The 19,951-nt window shown below is 46.2% G+C and overlaps 1 protein-coding gene across 1 annotated transcript in view; it reads left to right on the plus strand.

Annotated features, from left to right (window-relative positions):
• LOC112069370 (microtubule-actin cross-linking factor 1, isoforms 1/2/3/4/5-like) overlaps positions 1-19,951 on the plus strand; it is a 278,447-nt gene that overhangs the window by 124,169 nt on the left and 134,327 nt on the right. The window contains 4 exon segments of the mRNA XM_070438520.1: positions 1,518-1,595; positions 2,243-2,422; positions 16,731-16,842; positions 17,385-19,107. Coding sequence (XP_070294621.1) covers positions 1,518-1,595; positions 2,243-2,422; positions 16,731-16,842; positions 17,385-19,107 — 2,093 coding nt within the window.

The following is a 19,951-nucleotide window of genomic DNA, read 5'->3' on the forward strand; positions in this document are numbered from 1 at the left end:
TACACCCGCTCTGTCACTGAGTTACAGTGAGTCATCATGTTAATACACCCTGTCTGTCACTGAGTTACAGTGAGTCATCTGTTAATACACCCGTCTGTCACTGAGTTACAGTGAGCTCATGTTAATACCCCGTCTGTCACTGAGTTACAGTGAGTCATCATGTTAATACACCCGTCTGTCAAGTTACAGTGAGTATCATGTTATACACCTGTCTGTCACTGAGTACAATGAGTCATCATGTTAATACACCTGTCTGTCACTGAGTTACAGTGAGTCATCATGTTAATACACCCGTCTGTCACTGAGTTACAGTGAGTCATCATTTAATACCACCTGAGAGTGTTTTCAATTATTATAATTCTTTGAATATATATTTTTTTAAAGCTGGCCTGTTAGCGGTTTACATTTTGATATGGCTTTCCTATTGCCCCAGCTGCACTTCATTTCCTCCTCCTCTACCTCCCTCTTTCTTTTGGAACATCACCTCATCCCTCCATACAATTCTTTCATCCTTCTCTCGCTCTCCTCATCCCCCCCCCACCCCTCCGGACGGTAGCAGCTCAAGGGCGTGTCCTCGCTGAGGAGGGTGTGTATGTCCCGAGCCCCCCCGCTCATCTTACTCGGGGGGGAGGAGGAAGAGGAAGGAGCTCAGGGAGTATGTTTGACCCCCCCCAACCCTCACGCTGATCCTCACCCCATAGACTGTGTGTTAAGACTGCATGCGAGTGGAGTTATGAATAGGCATTCCAAGACACACATTTACACACTCACACATTTTCTCAACGTTTTCCCATTCAACCACACACATTCTCAGTCACAGTTGCTTGACGCATGTGCAAACATTACACACACATCACTAAAAGCAATACAAAGTGATAGTCAGACCAATTCTTAAGGTTAAATAGCATTTCTACGGTCAGCATCTTCTCCCTGACCCTTCCCTTACCTCTCTTCCTCTGCATGGAGTTCTTGGTTTGGCCTGAGTGCTCCTTATAGTCCTGCTACAGTGCTGCTTCAGTGCTGCTACTGTTGACTGCAGTATACCTAACCCAGCCCAGCACAGTGTGACACACACACTCCTGCGTCTTGCATTTCTAGCAGCTTTGCTGTGTGTGTTGTCAGTGTGTGTGTGTGTGTGTCAGCCAGCCAGCCAAGGATTGTGTGTGTTCGAGAGAGCGGCAGTGAAAAAGTGTGTGTGTTTGAGGAAGTATTAGACTGTTTAAACCAGCATGGTTTGCAGATGTACATTTTCCTGTTTGCAGAATGTTTTTCCCGGGTTGTTTCCTGCTCTGCTGTGAGGATGGTTGTTGGCATGTCTTTGACAACAGTTGAAGACAGCGCCCTCTAGGATAATGCCATGTCATTACAGCGGCCTATGCATTGTTTTCCGCTCACTGCACTTTGAATTGTGGAACGACACTTCTCACCACTTATATCTCTATCACTGGTCAGAATTGTGACTGATAATATCTCATTTTGTTTCCCCCCCTTGATATCTTTTCTTTTCTGTTCTTCAGCCCAGGGAAAAGGGTCGCATGCGATTTCACCGGCTCCAGAATGTTCAAATCGCCCTGGACTTCCTCAAACAGAGACAGGTACAACTGACACGCACACACGCACACACACACACACACACACACACACACACACACACATCTGCCGCTCTCAACCCACTTAATATCTCAACAGGTACTCATGCTCTCAGAAATACACATTGAGCTGAACTAAGCCAAATTCAACCACATCTGCTTTTGGAAATAGTTTTTTTTTCTTTTTTCGTTTGGTTTATTTGACCATTTTCTAAAAACCCCATACAAAGCACATCCATAAATAAAATCATTGAGGTGACCTCTCGCTCTCTCTCTCTCCTGTCCCAATATGTCAGTGCTGCATGACTGGGACTCCCAGATGACCACAGTCACACCTCACTAACCAATGCTGCACCTCTCTCTTAGAGACACCGGCTCTTACTCGACACGGGCTTCATCTCGGTAGCCTTCAGTAGCTTCCTCTCCATGTTTCATTGCTCTTATGTGCACTGATGTGAGAAAGACGCTCGGAATATGGAGGGTAGTCGCACCCTTTTGTAGTATTCAACGTTGCAATAGAGAACAGGAAGTCAATAACATGGAGCACATGGGTACCCAACTCCAGTCCCCTTACAGCTTCCTAGTCTATGTCAAAGCGTTAATTAGGTTACCACTCGGCCAGCTGTTTAATCCTCCCGTTCTTCATGTTCCAGGTCAAACTGGTGAACATCCGGAACGACGACATCACAGACGGCAACCCCAAGCTGACACTGGGCCTCATCTGGACCATCATCCTGCACTTCCAGGTCTGTGCTGCTCTGTGTCTTCTAGTTCTATGTCGAGGTTGGCCACCCTGCTCCAGACGTTGTGCTCTGATGTTGTGTGTGTACACGGCACGCTGACTACTTCCTGCTGGCCTCTGGCCAGGTCCACCTGACGACAGAGGTCTCTAATCTCAAGCGTCTTTACCTGGTTAAATGACGGTTAAATGAATTTCAAAAACGACGACACCTCCAAGTCAAATGTTATTAGTCACACGCGCCGAATACAACTGGTGTAGTGAAATGCTTACTTAAGCGACGGTTTCAAATTGGATCTGTCTCGGCAGGAAAATCGATTTATGACTAGCCGGCCTCACGGCAGTCAAGATGGTGGTTCAGATTAAATCATCTATCTAATTACCTTGAGCGCTTGTAGCAGTCCTGTGGGGGAGGGGTGGCGACTGAGCTTTACACTAGTTCTGCTGCATAGTATGGCGTGTGTGTGTGGGGAGGGGTGAAGGTCTAGCGTCCTACTCTTCTCCGTTTTGTTTGTTTCTAGTTGACTGAGTGAGCGTGGGGGGACGGAGGGTTGATGTGACTCCTTTATTCTTTTCTTTGTCCTCTGTCAATATAAAGGACATTTAAAAAAATACTAATAATAAATTATCAATGTTTTACAAGTAAAATCATATTTCTATGTTGTGGCTGATCTCTGTTGGTTTGCGAGTCTGCTATGGAACCAAATACACAAATCACTTTAACAGCACTTTTGTCAGATATATAGTTTACAGTTTTGCAAATCAGGATAATTGCTGCCACCTCATGACATTTGTTATTGAGGCTGCTGTTTTCGGTCTCCTCCCTGTCCATATGGGCTAAAGGCATAGTGATAGTTCTGCTGTGGCCTATAGTCTAGTTCCCATCACTTGGAGACAGAGGTGGTGGCGATCCTTAGAGCTAATGGTGGATGTTGATCTCTCAGCCATGTCCTCTGCTGTCATATTGGGTTGTTGGGAGTACCAGGGTTGGCTCAGAGGCTCTGTCTGTGTGTGTGTGTGTGTGTGTGTTCTCTCAGACTTGTCCTCTGCTGTCATATTGGGTTGGTGGGAGTACCCGGGTTGGCCCAGAGGCTCTGTCTGTCTATCTGTCTGTCTGTCTCTCTGTGTCTCTCTGTGTGTCTCTGTGTCTGTCTGTGTCTGTGTCTCTCTGTGTGTCTCTCTGTGTGTCTCTCTGTGTGTCTCTCTGTGTGTCTCTCTGTCTGTGTCTCTCTCTGTGTCTCTGTCTGTGTCTCTCTGTGTCTCTCTGTCTGTGTCTCTCTGTGTCTGTCTGGTGTCTTCTCTGTTCCTCTCTGTGCTCGTGTGTCTCTCTGTGTCCCTCTCTGTGTCTCTCTGTGTCTGTCTGTGTCTCTCTGTCCTCTCTGTGTCTCTGTGTCTTGTGTGTCCTCTGTCTCTGTGTGTCTCTGTGTGTCTCTGTCTCTCTGCTGTGTCTCTGTCTCTGTGTGTCTCTGTCTCTGTGTGTCTCTGTCTCTGTGTGTCTCTGTGTCTGTGGTGTCTCTGTGTCTGTGTCTCTGTCTGTGTCCTCTGTCTGTGTCTCTGTGTCTGTCTCTCTGTGTCTGTCTCTCTGTGTCTGTCTCTCTGTGTCTCTCTCTGTGTCTCTCTCTGTGTCTCTCTGTGTCTTCTGTGTCTCTCTGCTGTGTCCTCTGTGTGTCTCTGTGTCCTCTCTCTGTGTCTCTGTGTGTCTCTGTGCTCTCTCTCTGTGGTCTCTCTCTGTGTCTCTGTGTGTCTCTGTCTCTGTGTGTCTGTCTCTGTGTGTCTCTGTCTCTGTATGTCTCCTGTCTCTGTGTGTCCTCTGTCTCTGTGTGTCTCTCTGTCTCGCTCTTTGTGCTCTCTGTTGTGTCTCTGTCTCTGTCTGTGTCGGTGTCTCTCTGTGTCTCTCTGTGTCTGTGTCTGTCTCTCTGTGTCTCTCTCTCTGTCTCTCTCTCTCTGTGTCTCTCTCTCTCTGTCTCTCTCTCTGTCTCTCTCTGTTCTCTCTCTCTGTGTCTCTCTCTCTGTGTCTCTCTCTCTGTGTCTCTCTCTCCTGTGTCTCTCTCTGTCTCTGTGTGTCTCTCTGTCTCGCTCTTGTCTCTGTCTGTGTCTCTGTCTCTGTCTCTGTCTGTGTCGTGTCTCTGTCTGTGTCTCTGTCTCTGTCTCTGTCTGTGTCGTGTCTCTCTGTGTCTCTCTGTGTCTCTCTGTGTCTGTGTCGGTGTCTCTCTGTGTCTCTCTGTGTCTCTCTCTCTCTGTGTCTCTCTCTCTGTGTCTCTCTCTCTGTCTCTCTCTCTCTCTGTGTCTCTCTCTCTGTGTCTCTCTCCTCTTGTGTCTCCTGTGTCTCTCTCTCTGTGTCTCTCTCTCTGTGTCTCTCTCTGTCTCTGTGTGCGGCAGCTAGTTAGTTCTGTGCCAGGCGCAGACTAGGTTTAGGGTCTTTAATGTATCTGGTCAATGGGGGAGTTGAGTTGTTTTTCTTTGTAGATGTTGTTCCAACCTGCTTGTTGTGGAGACAGAGATGGCTTTAGTTCCAACCTGCTTGTTGAGGAGACAGAGATGGCTTTTTTCCAACCTGCTTGTTGTGGAGACAGAGATGGCTTTAGTTTCCAACCTGCTTGTTGTGGAAGACAGAGATGGCTTTTAGTTTTCCAACCTGCTTGTTGTGGAGACAGAGATGGCTTTAGTTCCAACCTGCTTGTTGTGGAGACAGAGATTGGCTTTTAGTTCCAACCTGCTTGTTGTGGAGACAGAGATGGCTTTAGTTCCAACCTGCTTGTTGTGGAGACAGAGATGGCTTTAGTTCCAACCCGCTTGTTGTGGAGACAGAGATGGCTTTAGTTCCAACCCGCTTGTTGTGGAGACAGATGGCTTTAGTTCCAACCTGCTTGTTGTGGAGACAGAGATGGCTTTAGGGCAGCCTCCTATGGCTATGGTTTTGTGTGTGTATCTGTGAAGACACTAGTAGTGGTGTTTTAAAAGCTTGAGTGGAGTGGCTGTGTGTGTCGCATAGTTTTCCTTGGTATGTCCTTGTGCTGTTGTGGAAAATCGCCACCAGGCAGGGCATTGCAGTAGGTCAGGCCAGGTTCTAAAGCAGTGGCACCATAGAGGAGAGCACACACACACAGCTGGCCTCAGGAACCCAGGGGTAAAACAACAACATGTTTGGACATGAATCAGTCAAGCGAACCCAAATCTACCCTTCCTGCATCCTTGAAACAAATCAAAGATCTTCACAAAAAAAGGAAGGATTTAGTTGGGGGGGGGGGGTCGATCGTCTCTGTAAAAGTTAGAAAAAGAAACGAGAGCGCCGTTTTGGCAACGCCAGTATTCTGACAGCTCAGGTACCCACATGTATTATTAGGTTTACAATCACACTTCCCATGAACGACCACCAGGATGTGCTGTGGGCAGAACAGAGCGATCTTATGATTAAATAACCTCAAGGTGACACTGGCAAGCCGGTTGCCAAGGAGACACGCCGCATGACTACGCAGCCACTTCAATCAGCATGATTCAGCAGAACGGTGTGAGCCCGGAGGAAGGAGAGTAGAGGGAAGGGAAAGGGGGAGGGCGGTGTAGTGATGCAGTTTGAGGGATAGAGGTGGAGACGGTTAACCCAGCTCTGATGGACTGAATGGGGGCTGAAAACGACTGTTGCACTGAAAGAGGAAGAGGAGGAGGAAATGAGAGAGGAGATGGAAGTATAGAGCAGTGGGGGTTTACGGTTGCAGTTGAGGATAAATCTCATTTTATTTGTCACGTGCTTCGTAAATGAACAGGAGTAGACGAACAGTGGAATGCTTACTTAGGACCCTTCCCAACAATGCAGGGAGAAATAATTCGAAAAATACTAACATGAGGGATAAATACACAATGAGTGATAACTTAGTACGGAGTCGATGTGGAGTGATATGAGATAATTGAGGTAGATATGTGTAAAGTGCCTTGCAAAAGTATTCAGACCCCTTGGATTTCTTCACGTTTTATTACATTACAAAGTGGGATTAAAATGGATATATATGTGTGTGTGTGTATGTAAAAAAAAATGTGTCAACAATCTACACTAAATACTCTAAGTGGAAGAAAAGATTAATACAAAATTCCTAACTACACTGAACAAAAATATAAACACAACATACAAAAATTTCAAATTTTTTACTGAGGTACAGTTCATAAAAGGAAATCAGTCAATTTAAATAAATGCACTAATATATGAATGTCTCTTGGCTGGGAATACAGATATGCATCTGTTGGTCACAGATACCTTCAAAAAAAGGTAGGGGCGTGGATCAGAAAACCAGTCAGTATCTGGTGTGACCAGCATTTGCCTCATGCAGCGCGACACATCTATCTCGTTAGAGTTGATCAGGCTGTTGATTGTGGTCCTGTGGAATGTTGTCCCAGTCCTCTTCAATGCCTGTGCGAAGTTGCTGGATATTGCCGGGAACTGGAACACGCTGTCGTACACGTCGATCCAGAGCATCCCAAACATGCTCAGGGGGTGACATGTCTGGTGAGTTTGCTGGGCTGGAGGTCCTGGGCTGGTGTGGTTACATGGCTTATGGTAGAGAAATGAACATTAAATTCTCTGGTAACATTGCTGGTGGACATTCCTGCAGTCAGCATGCATTGTGTTTTGTGACAAAACGGCACATTTTAGGGTGGCCTTATTTTCCCCAGCACAAGGTGTAATGTAATGTGTAATGTGTAATGATCATGCTGTTTATACAGCTTCTTGATATGCCACACCTGTCAGTCAGGTGGATGGATTATCTTGGCAAAGGAGAAATGTTCACTAACAGGGATGTCATTTTTTTAGGAGTGAAATATGCTTTTTGTGCAAATGGAAAATTCCTGGGATATTTTATTTCAGCTCATGGAACATTGGACCAACACTTTACATGTTGCGTTTACATTTTTGTACAGTATAAAATATAGTTATTACATAATTATTCAGCCTCTTTGTTTAGGCAAGCCTAAATTAGTTTGGCTTAACAAATCACATAATAGGTTATATGGACTCACTCTGTGTGAAATAATAGGGGTTGACATTATTGTTTTATGACTAACCCTTCTTCTGTCCCCCATACATACAACATCTGTAAGGTCCATTAATCAAGTATTGATTTTCAAGCACAGATTCAACTACAAAGACCAGGGAGCTTTTTGAAAGCCTCATAAAGAAGGGCAGTGATTGGTAGATGGTTAAAAATAAAAAATCTGACATTATATATCTCTTTAATTATGGTCAAGTTAATAATTATGCTGTGGATGATGTATTAAACCACCCAGAACATCAAAGATGCAGTCGTCCTTCTGAACTGAGCTGCAGGACAGGAAGGAAACTGCTTAGGAATGTCACCATGAGGTCACTGGTGATTTTTAAAACAGTTACAGAGTTCAATGGCTGTGATGGTAGAAAACTGAGGATGGATCAACAACATTGTAGTGACTACACAATAATGACAGAGTGAAAAGAAGAAAAGATTAAAATATTTCAAAACATGCATCTTTTATGCAACAAGGTACTAAAGTAATAGTGAAAAGAAGAAAAAAAACAGAAAAGGAATACACTTTTGGGCCTAAATGCAAAGCCTTATGTTTGTAGCAAATCCAACAAATCACTGAGTAACTGCCTCCTTATTTTAAAGCATAGCGGTGACTGCATCATGGTACGGGTATGTTTGACATCGACAAATACTGGGGAGTTTTTCAGGATGAAAAGAAATGGGATGGAGCTAAGCACAGGCAAAATCCTGCGTCAGTTTGCGTTACACCAGAGACCACGAGAGGAATTAACCTTAAAGAAAGACAGTAACCTACAACACAAGGCCAAATATTTTCTGGAGTTGCTTACCAAGACGACTGTGAATGTTCCTGAGTTTTGACTTAAATCTGCTTGGCAAGTTTTGAAAAGTGCTGTCTATTCATGATCCCCACAACATCTTAATATAGCTTGAAGAATTTTAAAATCCAATCCAGATGTGCAAAGCTCTTAGAGACTTACCCCAGAAGACTCACAGCTTTAATCTTTGCCAAAGGTGTTTCTGTATTGACTCAGGGAGCTGAATAGTTCTGTAACAACTTTTAGTTAATGCACTTGTATTAATATATTTTTTAAATTCAACATTTTCTTCCATTTTGTCTTCAGAGTATTTTGTAGATTGTTGACAAAAATGACAATTAAATCCATTTGAATCCCACTTTGTAACACAATAAAATGTGAAGGCACTGCATGTAGGGATAAAGTGACTAGGCAACAGGATAGATAATAAACAGTAACAGCAGCGTACGTGGTGAGTCAAAATAGTTGGTGCAAAAAAGGGTCAATGCAGATAGTCCGGGTAGCTGTTAAGGGAGAGGACGGACATATAAACACACAGTTTCATAGAGAGTGCTTAGAATCTAGTTTCTTGTGTCAGTAATTCTCCATTTCATCCATGACGGAATTTCTTAACAAAAAATATAACCAATCGAAAATGAACATGTTTTTATTTGTTTTATTATTATAATTTTTTAACAATAACACAAAAAACGTAAATATTCAGACGAGTACATCAACGTAGACCGCGGTAGTACATGTCAAAATAAACTATGTGTTAAAAGTCTGAACAGCACATATTATGACCTGGGATTTGCAAGGAGTAGCAATTTAATTGGTGGTCACAAGATGCCGTGTTAGAAAGCACATATTCATTTATTGTAATGATTATGGGCAAGGATATAGGGTTTGGTGTTAGTAGTTAAAATCAGATGTTTGGTTAGAAAGCACTGCATGGCCCGAAAGTGTGGAGTCATTCCAGGAAGCTGTCCCCCTAAGGTTCGACTACTGCCAGCAAAATAATGTGTGATTGGAGGAATCTATGTTGTCAGGCCAAAGGAGAATTTGTCATTGGACTATCCACTATGTTGTCAGGGGTAGAACCACAGGCCTATGACTCCACACTCTGTCATGCATAGTTAAGACTAGTTCTTCATTATTTCAAAGACGTGTCATGTTAGCAAAAACGTTCTCTGACTGCAGGCTAGACAAGTTGCTATCTCAGCAGTCAACACCAGCCTCTTCAATTCAGTTTTAAAGATCCTCAGCCCTGCTCCTGCCCTCAAGGCATAAATGTCTGCTAGGTGTCCTCTACTTGGTAATTACATTGCCTTCAGAAAGTATTCAAAACCTTGACTTATTTCACATGTTGTGTTACAGCCTGAATTCAAAATTGATGAAATATATTTTCACAATAACCCATGTTTTTGGACATTTTTGCTAATGTAAATCCAGACACGTCTAATTTACATAAGTATTCACACCCCTTTGCTATGACATTCCTAATTGAGCTCCGATGCATCCAATGTCTTTTGATCATCCGTGAGTTGTCACGACAACTTAATTGTCGTCCACCTGTGGCCAACTCAGTTGTTTGGACATGATTTAGAAAGAAACACACCTGTCTATATAAGGTCCTACAGTTGACAGTGCATGTCAGAGCAGAAACTATACCATGAAGTCCAAGGAACTGTCTGTAGATCTCTGAGATAGAATTGTGATTGGGTATAAAACTATTTCTAGAGTATTGAAAGTTTCCAACATTGGCAAATGGAAAAAAATGGAACTACTCAGACTCTGCCTAGAACTGGCCGTCTGACCAAACTGAGCAACCGGGCAAGAAGTACCTTGGTCAGGGAGGTGACCAAGAACCCCATGACCACTCTGACAGAACTACAGAATTCCTTGGCTGAGATGGGAGAACCTGCTCAAAGGACAACAGTCTCTCTAAAGCACTTCACCCATCTTTGCTTTATGGGAGAATGGCCAGACGGAAGCCACTCCTGAGAAAAAGGAACATGACAGCCCACCTGGAGTTCGCAAAAAGGCACGTGATAGACAGATCATAATACAAAAGATTCTGTGGTCTGATGAGACAAAAATTTAACTCTTTGGCCTGAATGCAAAGTGCTATGTCTGGAAAAAAACAGGCACAGCTCATCACCCGTCTAACACCATCTCTACCGTGAAGCATGGGGGTGGCAGCATCATGCTGTGGAGATGCTTTTCAGTGGCAGGAAGATAGAGGGAACAATGAATGGCGCCAAATACAGGCAAATCCTTGATGAGAACCTGCTTCAGAGTGCAAACGACCTTAGATTGTGGCGAAGATTTTACGTTCCAACAGGACAATGACTCCAAGCATACATCCAAATCAATGCTGGAATGCTTCAGAACAAGAATGTGAAAGTCCTTGAGTGGCCCATTGGAAATCTGTGGAAAGACTTGAAGATTGCTGTTCACTGCTGCTCCCCATCTAACTTAACAGAGCTTGAAAAAATATGCAAGGAAGAATGGGATAAAATCCCCAAATCCAGATGCTGGTACAGACATACCCAAGACAGCTCAAAGCTGTAATCACAGCCAAAAGTGCTTCTACAAAGTATTGACTCTGGTGTGAATACTTATGTAAATGACATTTCTGTGTTTCATTTTCAAAAATGTGCAAACATTTCTAAAAACTTGTTTTCACTTTGTCATTATGGGGTATTGTGTGTAGATGGGTGAGAGAAAAAACAATCAATTTAATCAATTTTGGCTTCAGGCTGTACCACGACAAAATGTGGAATAATTCAAGAGGTATGAATGCTTCTGAAGGCACTGTAATTCATCAGTTGACGTCAACGTTTGGCGTGATGTTCACCTACTCACCTCACGGATAATAGCTGTCTTTCAAATGACACCTTCCCCAAAAAGTATTGTTTTGAATACAGTATATTCTGGATCATTGCACTTGTTAGTGACAAACCTACAGCATTCAAAAATGTATATTTTTTTGTATATATCTTTTTTTATTGAACCTTTTATTTAGCTAGGCAAGTCAGTTTAAGAAGAAATTCTTATTTACAATGATGGCCTACCAAAAGGCCTCCTGCGAGGACGGGGGCTGGGATTAAAAATAAATGTAAATAAAAAATACAGGACAAAACACACATCACGACAAGAGAGACAACACCACATAAAGAGAGACTTAAGACAACAACATAGCAAGGCAGCAACACAACATGACAACAACATGGTAGCAACACAACATGGTAGCAGCTCAAAACATGGTACAAACATTGTTGGGCACAGACAACAGCACAAAGGGCAAGAAGGTGGAGACAACAATACATCATGCCAAGCAGTCACAATTGTCAGAGTGTCCATGATTGAGTCTTTGAATGAAGATTAAACTGTCCAGTTTGAGTGTCTGTTGCAGCTCGTTCCAGTCGCTAGCTGCAGCGAACTGAAAAGACGAGCAACCCAGGGACGTTTGTGCTTTGGGGACCTTTAATAGAATGTGACTGGCAGAACGGGTGGATATCGCAGATGGGGGAAGGGGGAGGCCTAAGAGGGTTTTTATAGCGTTGGTAAAATCACTGAGCAAGCCAGTAAAAAATGTCATATGACAACCTATGCTGTGATAATTGCGTGGTTTGCTCTATAACCCATTCGTTCATACGCCACCGTATACAGTATGGCCGTGACAACAAAAATATAACTCACACGGTGGCGGAATAAATTCCACTACTGTACACCTACGTTTGTTTCCTCACGAAGCCAGAGGGCAACATCTGTCCGGTGAAGTCCACAAATCAAATATTGCATGTAATGTTTTCTAGAGTGTACTAAACAGCTACTGATTTAGAATTACGGCGTAACCGCAAGTCAACACAAAGACAACAGGAGCCCTGCTTCCGCTCTTCCAGAACATTTAAACATCATCAAATCAACAGGGCTATATGTGCTTTGTTTAATACACTGAAAACAAACGTAAAGATACCAAAATCAATTTAGTACAATCAATGTTGCTAAATATCATGCGTCTGTCCATGGTACTGATTTGTGTGTGTGTGTGCTAGTAAAACATTTTTTTTTGACTTACCCTACTTGTAGACAAGTTAAACGCCAATGCCATCCTCTCTTTTATGTTGGCAAAGGGTCTATGGCTCTGTCATACAGTAAACTTCTAGTTTTTCTTGTCATAGGCTACCAAGCTAAAAGTATTACTACTAGCCTAAGATCCTCGCATGGGCAACACTGAACCAACTAAATTAGCTAGCTAGTTAACGAGCCTACTAGGTTACATCTAGGCTATATATTGAATTTCAATCATCTCAGGCCAGTAGCCCAATATATAAATGTATTCATGGGGCAGAATCGCCATCATAATCATTGGCCTGTACAGAGAATTAAGTAAAAACCACAAGTCCAAATCCCCATCTCCATCCATGGCTTAGGAAAATGCCGATTTAGCAAGCTAGCTATTGCAGGACATCAACACAAGCTGACCAAAAACAGACATGTTTTTCCTAAAATGACGTTTTGCTTAGGAAGTGATTTGATTGGTCTGAAGCCAAATCCTAACTGGCCTTCCTTGGGGGGCATTTTGCTGTACCAGGACAATCAAATGCTACGGCGGCAACATGTTATAGTCTTTTTGTCCAGACAGCATCAGATACAGTATGCTACACACACTGAGACAGAGGGGCGCTGGTTCCCTCGCTCGAATGGTTTCTCCCGTGTGATTAAGCCACTTGCGAATGTAAGGAAAAAATATTTGGGGAAGCCAGGCTTTGCTTGGCATCCATGAATACACGCCACTGAGTACTATGTGAATTCAGTAGGCTTACATCTACCCTGATGCAACAGTGGTGCAAGGCTGGCTGCAGCGCCTCACTTTCACCACTAGGGGTCCCCATTTATCCCAGCATCATAGATGACCTGGCACACTAACAATGCTCTCAGCCAACTACACAGCCTCACAATCCCTGACTCTTTCTAAACTGTGGCTGCGTGCGATTGGCTAATCCACTCTGGCCTGGCTCTTAAATTTGTGCTTCTGTAATTCCTTCCCTTGAAGAACCTTTAATACAAAATACATCATCAAGACCCAGCTCTGACCTGCTTATGCGAAAGCTCTAATTAGAAAGTGCTAGCAAAGCACAGATCTAGGACCAGCTTACCCTATATATCTCCTAACCTCCGTCATTTAGAGGTGAAACATCAAAACTGACCTCAAAACTGCTCTTCTACACAACCTATATACTGTCTGAATGCTAAATATGTTGTGACAGAAATAATTATCTGGTAAAATACTCTCATTGGCGCTAGACTTGATGATTATCCCTAATGGAGCTGGGTCAGTGCAGTGTAGGATCCCTGAGGGGGGTGACTGAGTTCAGGTAGCTAGTTGGTTTCCAGCCCATTATATCATATCCATGGGGAAGGCCTCAGGGACCTGATTAGAGTCTGTTTTCCACTGTGAATTGGACTCATGTAGCCCATCTGTCATCACTGGGGAATACTCTGTATTTATTATATTTCTGTTGGTATTTGGTCTGTGGGTAGAGCTCTAAGCTGCTATGCAAAGCCTCCAGTGTGTGTGTGTGTGTGTGTGTTTCTTGACGTGGGTGGGGGTTTCTCAATGTGGGCTTGTGAGATGTGTGTGCTCGTACAGTCCACCACCCACACACACACTGAGATATTGAGTGTCTAAGGTGTGTGAGAGTACAGTGTGAAGGCTATAACAAACCACATGACCACACTGCAGCGGTGTTGTGTTATGTGGGAGACAAGGTTGTCGCGTCTTGGAGCCTGTGTGTTAAAATGGCTTATCAGTGAAAGTGGTGGATCCTGAACTGGTGCAAAGGCTCTTTTGCATTTGTGTCTGTCTCTCTCTGTCTCTCTCTGTCTCTCTCTGTCTCTCTCTGTCTCTCTCTGTGTCTCTCTCTGTGTCTCTGTGTCTCTCTGTGTGTTTGCCATTACAGCCTGTTTTTTTCATCTCTCATCCCTCTTGCTCTTTGTTGTAATCTCCTTCATCCCCATCCTGTCTCACTTGCTTTAATACTTAAAATCCTCTCCTTACCCCCGACATCTATCCTCCTTCCCCTGCTTTTTCTCCTCTATTTCACCAGGGGAGGGATGGATGGAGAGAGGTATGGAGGAGAGGCAGAGAATCAGATTGAGGTGATCTCAGTATTGCAGAGAAGCAACAATCGGATTGTCCTCTATAGCAGCTTGCAATCTGGGGAAGCTTTTGAGGTGTGTGTGTGTGTGTGTGTGTGTGTGCAACTGATAAATCGGTTCAGCTATATTGGCATTTTTACAGATTTTAAAAAAATCAGTATCGGACCAAAATTTCTCAGATATTCAATAAATAGGATGAAAAGAGGGAATCTCATGTTGATCTGAACATTTGAGGCCATTCTCATGATGTCATTGTCACAATTTAACAACTTAACATTTGAAGCAAATGTCTTGGACAACTGCTCTTTTGGATGACAATTTCTGACAACTGTGTGGAAAAATGTCACTTTTCAATTTCCCCGCTATAAAACACTCCATTGACGGATATATCGTATTGGTGAGCTTTGTTCCCCCCAAAAATCGGAATCCGTATCAGACCCCCAAAAAACATATTGTTCGTGCTCTAAGTGTGAGTGTCACAACAAGCGCTCTGAGCTCAGTGTGCCACAGAGAGAGGGAGGGAGGGAGGGAGGGAGGGAGCCACGAGGAAGCGGATAGGAGGAGAAGGGAGGGAGGGAAAGAGAGCAGGAGCGAGCTAGAGCAGTGAAGCTGCAAGCAGCCTGATGATAAAGCTTTTCCCTCTGTCGTTGCCTGCGAGCCAGGGAGAGAACAAACGAGAGAAGCCAGCGAGAGAGAGAGAGGGAGAGGAATACAGGCTGCCTGCTGTTACTGTGTCTCCCGGCTTTCCTTGGATCTACAGGCCTCGACTCAAATGCTCACACAGAGGATTCATACACACACCCACAGCTGATCAGAGGATCGCCAAGCCCTGCAGGCACACACAGATGCGCTCTTGCTCTCTCCTCAGCTGCACACGCACACACATTTCGCTTCTCTCCGGGGAGCACCATATAAATTGGATCAATCCAACCATGCCTGTCTGACGGGGACCTTGTTCCCCCTTCATCCGGATCCCACTCTCCTCCTCCATCTCTCTCTATAACCAGCCAAGGAGCTCCAGACTACCGGACTTATCCTCTGCTTTTGCCTTACCCAGTCAGCTGCTTGTTTGCCGGCAGCATCGGGGGGACAGCTATAGCTGGGGACACTGGACTTACCCTCACAAAGTCGAACCCATCCTTCTGTAGCCTCGCCTCCTGTAGCCTCGCCTCCTGTAGCTTAGCCCAGCCACCACTGGTAATTCGATCAACCAGACCAGAGGAGACGAGTGGAGAGGGAGTGCATGTTTAACCAACCGCCTGTCTATCTGCTTGGTTGTCTGCAACCAGACCCTCTTTGCATGCACGCTTGTGGACTCCTACTGGGAATACCTACAGACCTGGATGAGTGTGGATGCTTATATACTGGAGCAGTGTCGCGACGAAGACTGCAGCAGGGATAATGGAAAAAGCCTGCCTGGCTGAGAGACGGTGACAAGGATGGAGACGGACTGAGGGGTTAGTGATTGGATAGCACCAGCCACTAGCACGATCTCCCAGCAATCCTTTGTGGGAGGGAGGATAAGATAAAGGCTGCTATCCAGGGGGGAGCCACGTGACGTCTGGAAAGCTAAAGGGGGTGATCTCTGCTCCCTAACGCGACCTGCTCTGGATTTTACTAGAGACACAACTACAGGGAACACTACCAGAGTTGTCTGGCTTTTCTCTGATTGCAGTCATTTGAAGGATTGTCGAAGAAGAGTAATGCAGGAACGCCTACAGTTCAGTCGCTCACCGCCTCTCCTCCTGGTCCCATGGTTACCCGTATCACCTGGTAGCTTCCAAGTCAGCACCGTAACGTTGACTTAACTCTCCTCTAACGCCCCCCCCCCCCCCAGGAGGCTTCCTTCGTACTAAGACGACAAAGAGATCTCTGTGGTTAACAACCGTGTGAACTGAAGGTAATCAAGCATCACATGACACAGCGACTCCATGGACAGGGGGGATCGTGGGAGATGGCGAGGAGTCTGAGTCGTCAAGGCTCTGGTTTGAGGTTTTCAACACGCTGTCGGTGTGTTGGCTGACTGTTCGCTATCGCCCACCTCCAATCTGGATAGTGGATACTAGCATGCTGCCGCAGCAGAATGGGACACCACCAGCTGCTTCACAGCTAATGCTATCACGGCTACTACTATGAATGTTGTTGACCATTAAGGAGCTGACAGCAATATAATTATCGTAGGAGCAGAGAGGTATTAATAATATATGATTCTGGATACTTGGAGGCGAGCCTGGATAAAGTACTTGGATTACAGTACCACCGGAACGACAGGGAAAACAAATTACAAACAAACTGCGTGTGTGTGCAGGGTTGCAGAAACAGAGCAGAATTGCAGATGACCTGAGTTGTTTTTATTTTTTTTGCTGCCGAGCGACTGGTATGATGTGCACTGAGTCTGACACACTGCATGTGTGAGTCTGCACTGCAGCTCCCTCGCACCACACACTCTAAGAAATGGCAGATACGAGATGAGACGAGCGCTGATTCCATCGCAGGCAACGCCGGAGACCTCACGGACTACTCGAATACACTCCGACATTGTGTGTGTTACATGACTGATTGGCTGAAATGGACACATCTGCAGTGCTCTGACTCACCGTCTCCTACCACAAAGTCTCCTAGCCTCATTCAACATGTAGTATGTATGAGCCACATTGACTTACGTTCTCACCTGCCAAACCTTAGATGAATGAACTACCAAAGCCTGAGCCAAATCGATTTTCTCTTAGCTGTGCTGAGTCTACTGACATATATCTGCCTCGCTTGTCCTTGAAGTGAGTGCTGGGACCCTGCTGGGACGTCCGTGACCTGCCCATAGAGGTGGGGGCCTCGGAGAGCGAGCCAGAGCAGCTAGGGCTGACCGCGGTGTTGCCTGAGCCTGTGTGAGGTGAGGCAACAGCTGCAGAGAGAAGAGGAGGGGGAGGGAAGACGGGGAGAGGAGCGCCTACGGAGAGACGAGAGCTGTGACACGCAAGCCTGCAGCAAGCACCTCGGCCGAGTGGACTGAACCAGACACTGTGAGAAGGTGACGAGCCCACGTCCTCGCGCTATCATTCTGTCATTTTTCTATGCTCCTGGCAAGCAACCAGATCTAAACCGGCTGTCGCTAACGTCACACCGAGAGCAGGTGTCACCTTGGTATCAGATTCGTCTGTCACTCTCTGCTACTCTCATCTGCCTGTCCACCTGAGCGCTTCTGTTTTGCTTTCTAATTTTGCTGCCTCTTCCCTCCCCTCCTTCATTCACTGTCGATCTGAGATGGGAAGCTCCATGGGTTGTGTGAGGCCTCCTAGGGAGGGAGGACACGGCTTCCCCCCACTGTCCCCCAACCCCAAACGACGCCTCCGCTTCCGGCGGAAACGCAAAGGAAAGAAGCACCAGAAAGGAGGGTCGTCGGTAGGCTCGGAAGTGGAAAGCATAAGGATAAGCAACATACCAGAGGAAGAGGATGAGGATGAGGAGGACAAAGGTACTGTCACGGAGGCAACCACAGCGTCGTTCAAAACTATGAGTGACGTCGGAGCCAAAATCGCCAATTTAACCGTGCCTCAGGCTCAAACTCAATCCAGACTGCCCCTGCCCAGTGCTCTCTGTGCTGACTCCACGAGTGACAGCATGGGGGGGTTGGGTGGTAGCAGAGTGCTGGAACTGTCCCCTGAGCCAAGCCCAGTGTGGAGAAGGCTGTCCTACCCCGGAGCTGGGAGTGAGGAAGGGGGGACGAGCAGTACCATAGAGGCCCCAAGCAGCCAAGGGCAACCCAGTGAGTACCCCACCCCCACCCCGACCCCAGATAACCCTGACCCATCTTTCCCGTCCCAGGTGCACACCACCCCTGGTGGGGGTCGCGTCTGCAAAGTCAGGGAGCGAGAACAAGGGGTCCTGGAGAGGCCTTGCATACTAAGACCCAAGAAAGAAAGGGAAAGAGAAAAGGAGGAGAAAGGGGTGGAGGATGAAGGTGGGGGCGGGGTAGCAGGGACGCTGGGGGTTGCTTTTAACACCCCTCCGGAAAAGGAGCGCAAAGGGGTGGTCCACATTCGTGAGGTGGGGGGCTTGCTGTGTGTTGTAAGGACAGTCTACCCCAGTGACTTTGGGTGCCCAGTTTGGACAGGAGATGGTAACCATGACAACGAGGTAGAGGTACGTGCCGAACCTCCAGCTGCATCCCCAGTGACTGGGAACATCCTCAAAGTACAGCTTTCTGAGGAGGACATCACGAGAGCCAAAATTGACGCCACCTGTCTCAATAAGACGGCTAACCGCCCGGGGACCCGGGAAACTACAAAGGTCAAGGAAGGCACAGTGACTGGAAACAAAGTGCAACTCTCTGAGGAGGATAGCAGGAGAGCCAAAATGGATGCCAAGACCGCTTTCCTGATGGAGACCCAAGAAACTACAGAAGTAAAGGAACTTAGTCTGGATAAACCAGCCCAGGTCCAAGAGGGGCTATTAATTCAGAACCCTTTTGCCTCTGGCTATGCCAGCGATCTGCTACTCACCTCCCCAGAGACTGGAGGCGCCACCCAGGTAGGCAGGGTTGGCCTGACCCAAAGGAGAGACAATATGGACACCTCAGGTCCCAATATGTCTACCAACCTTACAGGGACCCAGGGAACTACGGAAGTCGAGGGACCCTCGGTACAGGACCCTCTGTCCTCAGGCTATGCCAGCGACCTCCCACTAACCTCCCCAGAGGCAGGGGGCGCCACCCAGGGAGACTGGGAAAGCTCCAGAGAGGGACTGGACTCTGCAACTGACAGTCCTCTATCTCCACCCCAGGTCACCACAAAGCAGTTCCCTCAGGTCGGGCATTTTTCTCTGCACTTATTCCTCCCTCATCCTTTTTCCTCCTTTCGCCCTCCTCCCTGACTGTGTCTCTTCAAGTGCTAATATAGAACAGCATGAAATTCAGGTGAGTGCCAGAAAGACTGCAGTAACAGCCAAAAGAGAGGGAGAGAGAGGGGGGAGGAGGGAAGGAGAGGAGGAATGGCTTGGGAACGAGAGAGAGCAAAACAGGCCTGGCGTAAACTAATAAGGCCTTGCATGCACAAGGCACGCACATAAACATACGCACCGACGGCAAACACACACGTGTAACCCAACACAGCTCCTAGTGCCGGTGGGCCTCTCCCAGTAAAGAGTATTGAGGTAAGGCATTCACTACAGGGACACTCCATCACTTGGACTCTGGCTGCGCGCTCAAGTGACTGGCGATAAACAGCGCACAGCCTCGCTCGACCATTTCTACACCAAGGTACTGTACACCATCCTATGTAGCTCAGTTGCCCCCCCCCCCCCTGGCAACCCATAACCTGTTTTGAATACTGCAGTTGGTGATTTGCGTTGACCAATTGAAATGCCATACATAATAGCCACCTTCTCCTGGACACGCTCGTCGTAAAATTCTGATCCAGGTATAATGAGTAATAGGGTTGCTACGGGTAACACACGGTAGGGATTTTACGCTGTCATAAAAAGGGCACCGGTGTTAATTAGCTGGGGCAGTCATGCTTAGGTCAGACACTAACAAACACTAACAGACAGACAACGCCCGAAACGAGCGAGAATCATACAGAGTCGTGGCAGACACTCACCCGTTGTGTTTGTGCGGACAAGCGGGCGGCACACAGCGAGCCAGGGGCTTGCCAATGA

This window comes from Salvelinus sp. IW2-2015, unplaced genomic scaffold, assembly GCF_002910315.2.
Source record: "Salvelinus sp. IW2-2015 unplaced genomic scaffold, ASM291031v2 Un_scaffold995, whole genome shotgun sequence".
Lineage (NCBI taxonomy): Eukaryota > Metazoa > Chordata > Actinopteri > Salmoniformes > Salmonidae > Salvelinus > Salvelinus sp. IW2-2015.